At 51.7% G+C, this 6,479-nt stretch overlaps 1 protein-coding gene across 7 annotated transcripts in view; it reads right to left on the bottom strand.

The window, feature by feature from the left end:
- Nucleotides 1-1,495: 1,495 nt before the first annotated feature.
- The window catches only part of ZMYND12 (zinc finger MYND-type containing 12), a 37,646-nt gene continuing 32,662 nt past the window's right edge, over nt 1,496-6,479 (bottom strand). For all 7 annotated transcript variants that reach the window (XM_084785090.1, XM_084785094.1, XM_084785089.1 and 4 more), the window contains 3 exons: nt 6,298-6,409; nt 4,226-4,371; nt 1,496-1,789 (listed from right to left, as the gene is read on the bottom strand). In XM_084785090.1, the coding sequence (XP_084641216.1) occupies nt 1,664-1,789; nt 4,226-4,371; nt 6,298-6,409 (384 nt within the window). In that variant the 3' untranslated portion in view covers nt 1,496-1,663. The remainder of the gene's footprint in view (nt 1,790-4,225; nt 4,372-6,297; nt 6,410-6,479) is intronic.

Here is a 6,479-nt window from a genome sequence, read left to right as displayed (position 1 = left end):
TGCAATGAAGCATTTTCATGCCGTGAGGGGGAAAATAATCAATCAAAAAAAAAAAAAGGAGAAAAACAGAATTGGTCAGACAAAAAGAACCATAAAATAAGATCATAAATTTAAATCCAGTAGATTCTTTTTTGTTCGTTTGTTTTTAAGCAGGGTCTCTCTCTCTATAGCCCTGGCTGTCCTAGAGCTCTCTTCAGACCAGGCTGGCCTTGTACTCACAGAGATCCACCTGCCTCTGCCTCCTAAGTGTTGGGATGAAAGGTGAGCACCACTATGCCGGGCAATTACAGACTCTAACAACTGAGGGAGGCGAACCAGGATGGGTCGGCTGTGTTCAAAGTCCTCAAGGTGCGTGAGTGCGTGCATGTGTCTGTGCGTGCATGTCAGAAAGCTCTTACTAAAGAACTGAGCTTTAAATTGTGCATGTCTGAGTATGAGGCCCCAGTCTGTCCTTTGCATTACATGTCTTTTTGGGGAGAGGGGTGGGGGTGTCTCTTCTAGACAGTACACTGCCCATGCCTGCCTCAAATAGTGTCTCAGCCAGAGCTTACGGGGGGGGGGGGGTCAGGGGGGGGACTCCCTTACATCTGTGCTTTGTCCTTCGCTTTCTGTTTCATGTCCTTTGTGTCCCTCTGTCCCACTGCCACTGCAATCCTTTCCTCTAAGTAGATATTTTTTAGTATATTGTTTTATTCTGTTTGTTAATTCTTAACTATTTTAAATTACTTTCTCAATGATTTCTTCAGAGGTTATAATGGCTTATTTTCTTTCCCCACAGTCTGCCTTGATTAATGTTAACTTAATCCCAGGGTCGGGGAAACTGCTCCAACACAATCTATAACTATCCCTCATCCCCTCACTTGGTGAAGGACTAGGAAGCACACATGAGGGGGGGCCTTGGAGGGGGCGGGAGTCCTGCAGGGAACATGATGACAGGGGGAGGGCCTTTTTGGGGGGGGAGTCCTGCAGGGAACATGATGACAGGGAGGGTGGGCCTGAGGGGGAGTCTTGCAGGGAACATGATGACAGGGGGAGGGCCTTTTTTGGGGGGGGAGTCTTGCAGGGAACATGATGACAGGGGGAGGGCCTTTTTGGGGGGGAGTCTTGCAGGGAACATGATGACAGGGGGCAGGCCTTTTTCGTGGGGGGAGTCTTGCAGGGAACATGATGACGGGGGCAGGCCTTTTTCGTGGGGGGAGTCTTGCAGGGAACATGATGACAGGGGGAGGGCCTTTTGGGGGGGGAGTCTTGCAGGGAACATGATGACAGGGGGAGGGCCTTTTTTGGGGGGGGAGTCTTGCAGGGAACATGATGATGGGGGAGGACCTTTTGGGGGGGAGTCTTGCAGGGAACATGATAACAGGGGGAGGGCCTTTTGCGGGGGGAGTCTTGCAGGGACCATGATGAACTGTTTGTAGTTTACTTACAAACACCATCTTAGTGATGTAACTCTACATTACCCAGAGCCATACAAAGTCATAAGCCAAGAGCAAGGTCACAATCAACAACAGTTTTATTGACTACTGTGCCCAAAGCTCTGTACATCACAGGTTGATAGGATCGCAGTCCCTCAGGCAGTCCCTGGGGAGGGGTGGAAGCAGGCCACAGGACCCCAGCAGCCGCACATCGGTCAGGCCGCAGCCCCAGCAGTAGCCTGCTCTCTCTAGGGGCTGGGCTGTTTTTCTACCTCTGCTGAGACGATAGCCAGTAACTCTTGGATGATACTTTGCTCCTCCACAGTAAGATGTTCCTCGGCTAGGCTGAGGGCTCTCCGCGCATACTCCTTTGCCTGAAACAGAACTGAGGTGGTCAGAGGAAGCGGCCATAGCAAAGAATAACGACAAGAAACTAATTTTCTGTTTAGCTCAGAAACTGAGGAGGGACCTGCCAGTCAGGGAAAGCTCACCTGACTTGAGTGATTCTGGCCAGGTATACCTTCTTAGCAGAGCGAGAGCTGGGGAGGAAGGGGGCAGGGGGGCAGGGGGCAGAGGGGTCACTGGACAGAAGCTCCATGGATAGCTCTTTCAGGGCAGTCTCTGGTTCCTACCCTCTCTGCCCTTCCTGATCATCGCATGGCTGCTATCTCCCAGGGACTGGCTGGACACTGGAATCTGTGCCTTTGTGAAACTTAAGTACAGTGACTAAGTAAAACATGAAGATGCTGTTTTTATTCTTTTGAGACAGGTTCTCTCATAGCTCAGGCTAGCCTCAAACTGTTTTGAGACAGGTTCTCTCATAGCTCAGGCTAGCTTCAAACTGTGTAGATGAAGATGACCTGGAACATCCTACTGTCTGTGCCTCCTGAGTGCTGAGATTACAGGTGTGCACCACCACACTCAGCTGATTACGACAGAATCCTTGAGTTAATATATGCCAAAGAGGGCTGGGGAGATGGCTCAGAGGTTAGGAGCACTGACTGATCTTCCAGAGGTCCTGAGTTCAATTCTCAGCAACCACATGGTGGCTCACAACCATCTATAATGAGATCTGGTGCCCTCCTCTGGGCTGCTGGCTCACATGCAGGCAGAACATTGTGTACATAATAAATAACCAAAGGAAAGCGGGGTTGGAAGTATCAGTGGTGGCCCTGCCCGCCCTGCTTAGTTTTATTATAGACCTGACACAACCTACAGTAACCTGAAAGGGGGGAGGCTCAGGTAAAGAACTGTCTTGCTCAGACTGACCTGCAGCCCAGTCCAGGAGAGACTGATTGGTGATTGATGTGAGGCCCCGCCCACTGTGGTGGCACCATCCCTAAGCAGGTGGGCCTGGGTTGTATAAGTGCTAGGTGTGATCGCGCACGCCTTTAATCCCAGCACTCGGGAGGAAGAGGCAGGCAGATCGCTGTGAGTTCGAGGCTAGCCTGGTCTACAAAGGAGTCCAGGACAGCCAGGACTATAGATTTTTGTCTCCAAAACCAAAACAAACAAAAGCAAGAGACTGGGCCAGTGAGCAGTACCCTTACATGGTTTCTGCGTTGGTTCCTGCCCTGACTTCCCTCAATGTACTCTGACCGGAAGTGGAAGCTGAAGTAAACCCTCTCCTTCCCCAAGCTGCTTTTGGTCATTGTGTTTTGATACAACAACAGGAATCACATGGGAAGGTGGGACTTTGCAGGGTTAGATAGGGAAGCGAAACAAGAAGGAAGCGAGGTGTTAAAGCTCAGTACACAGATGGGCCTTTTGGCCTAAGCTCCTGACTTCCTTAGCATGCTTTGGAGGAATGACCGCCCCTAAGGTGGACTCCGATCTGTGGGAAAGAGTTTTCAGTTGATAATAAGTTGAAAATTCACTGGAAAAAAAAAAGTTTCTGTGAGAATTCTAGGATTAGCACCCGTCTGCTGTGCTCCCACGGTGCCCTGTGCTGTCATACTCCCCTGTGACCCTTTACAAAGCACCAGGTCCCCAATTCTTAACAAAGTCTGATGAAGAAAAGGAGTGCGGAAATAAAGCTGTGGGCAGCGGTGTGGGATTCCCTGTGTCGCCCACACAGGCCTCCCCCCACCTCACCTCTAGTTCTTTATAGCACTGCTCAGGGTCCGAGATGATGTTACACATTTGTGCATCTATCTGGCTGTGGTAGCTTCCCCGCCCCCACAAGTCCTAAGTTCTACAGAGAAGTAACATGTCTGGTTGTTTGCTACCGTCTGCTCTATTCTGGGCAGAAAGCCCTTTAAGTAGTAGATGCTCAGGACCCATTTGAGGGGATGACTCTATTAATAGCCTGAGATAGACCACTTACTGTCTACAAAACACTGGGAAAATAACCACGCCTTTTCGTGCCTCGATTTCCTTATCTAGAAAGAAGGGATGAGAAAGAAACATGACAGCCGTGTACAGGGCTTCAGCCAGCGGCTGGTGCCCTTCTTAACAGGCACATGGCAGTTCCTGTGTGCCTAAATCCCCGCACGGAGCTGGGACACAGTGCACACTTCAGGCTCCACAAGCGTCCACAGAACCTTCCCACACGCAGGCTTCCCCTGCACGCGCGTTTCCCCTGCACACGCGCTTCCCCTGCACTGGCCCCCATTCAGTGCCTCCACGCAGCTCTGGGAAATGTCCCCCTGAGGGAAGAAGAGCCCGTTACACAACCTGACTGGAAATGCTAGAGTGAAAGCTCGCCCTGGGGGGAAAGGGAGCGGGAGGGGGGCGGCAAAACATGGATGAACTGAGCTGTCAGAGGCTTTGTGGTCTCCACGTAGATGGGCTTTTCTGGGGAAGCTTACCGTTGAATTCTCCATCATCAGATAGTAAAGCATGCTCAGGGTCTTCAGAATGAGGATGGTTTTCTGGGGCGCTTTGCCGGAAGTAGACTCTCGAATGCTCAGGATGGAAGTTAGGATCCGAATGGCTTCTGCTTCCTGGGCTTCATCTGCGTTGGAAGAGGAGAAAAGAAATAGGCCGAGGAGGCTGGTGGGGTGGGAGCTCGGTGGGCACAAGGACCTGGGTTCAGAAAACCAGGTATGTCTGTTCAGCTTGGAACCCCAGAGCTGTGCGGAATAGAAACAGGAGGCTTGCTGGAGCTGACTGCATGGGACATGCTGCATCTACAGACATACTCACACACACCCCACCCACATACCCACCCACACACACCTCCACATCCACCCCACTCACACACCCACACACTCACACCCCACCCACACCCCTCCACACACACCCCACACACACCCCTACACCCTACCCACACACCCACAACCCCCAGACACACAGACTGGCAGGCACTTGGGTATGCATGCACGCGTGCACACAGACACACAGGCAGGCACACACGCATGCATGCACACACACAGACACACAGACACACACAGGCTTGCTGGAGCTGACTGCATGGGACATACTGCATCTACAGACATACCCCGACACCCACACCCCCACACCTCACCCTCACAACCCCCACAGGCACACAGGAGGACACACACACACACACACACACACACACACACACACACACACACCTGCCTTAGCTCTAGACACTCAGCTGGGGCCAGCCACAACCCCCCTCCTTCCCCAGCAGTGGAAAAAGGATGGCTTCTACAGCTCTCCAGCTCTGTCTAGCAGGTCAGTATTGGAGCAACCATAAGTGCCTAGAGCCGCTAAGGTTCCTACTTCAGAGGCTGAACTCTCCTGAGCTCCTAATACAGGGAATTTGTCAGCCCCCAGCCCCCCTTCCCACCCCCACCCATGCTTCTGCAAGGTCAAAGACAGCTGACCTGTAACAGCAGCCTGTCTTTCCCCCCACGAGAATCCATTTATTTCCCCCCAGAGATTTTTTTTCCTTTCCTGTTTGTTTTGTTTTATTGAAACATGGTCTCATGGAATATCCAGACTGGTATTAGACTTGCTATGTAGTTAGCCCAGGCTAGCCTTGGACTTCTGATCCCTCTGTCTCTACCTCTTAAGTGCTGGGACTATAAATGACTTCTTCCCATTTGCTTCTGTGTTGGTCACCATTTACTGTACAGTCATTATGGGCTGGCCATGTAAGAGCACATATTTAAGTGACAAGCTTAAAAAAAAAAAAAGCACAAAGCACAAACCCATGATGCTAAGCATGGCAGCCTGCACGTGGCTGTGTTTCTACTACAGCGTGAACCACTGTCCTGATGAGAAAACTGAGTGAAGTTACTACATTTCTAAACCTTAGCCTTCAAAGTCACCCTTTCAATGCCACCTGTCTATCCTCACGTCTTCATTCAGGGCCTCCTGTTAGAATTTGTGCCTGCGGAATGTTCTTTTGTTGCTGTGTCATCGCCTGCACTGGGGCGGGGGGTGGGGTGGAGGGGTATGGGGGTGTGTGGGGTGAATTTTGACTGAAACTTGATCTCCCACCTCTTTATCATCTCAGGGGACATGGCCCCACACAGTGCAGTCCTATATGCAGCCCTTTGCTGGGCCTAGGGATGGAGCTGGGTCAAGGCCGGCCCTGCCACTGAGGACTTCCTCACATCCTGAAGAGGAGGAGGGCAGTGTCAGGAGGAATCAACAGGGTGGCAACTGCACAGAGCTTCGCTGGGCCTATGTGCCCTGGAGGGCGAACAAACGAGGAACAGATGCTAGGTAGAAACCGCCAGGGTCTAATGGGGTCCCCGTCTTCTCTACGTTTGCCCGTGTCAGCCTGCTGAGGATTACGTGTGATGGCTGGGCTTCGAACTCTTCCTGACCCTGGTACAAGCTCTTTGAGCCCTGTGTCTCCATTTCTCCCCATCTACAAAATGGGGAAAGTGGCACGGATGGGCTCCGTGAGTGTTAGGGAGGAAAAGCCATTGTCCCACTTTCTTAGAGACCTGCCACTTACCCAAGCCGGTGTCATTCACAAATTGTTTGCCCAGTAAATCTGCCTTTTGGGAACGAGCGTGTAAGAGGGCTTGACAGTGATTGTTCAGATATGTATACCAGATCTCCGAGACCTGTTGGGAAAGCAGGTGGTCAGGGTCACTGGCCAGCCTGGTGGAAGGCGTTGTGCCAAGGCCAGGTCTG

Source organism: Acomys minous (genome assembly GCF_964271855.1).
Source record: "Acomys minous genome assembly, chromosome: 6".
Lineage (NCBI taxonomy): Eukaryota > Metazoa > Chordata > Mammalia > Rodentia > Muridae > Acomys > Acomys minous.
This window is presented reverse-complemented; position numbering and strand designations above follow the sequence as displayed.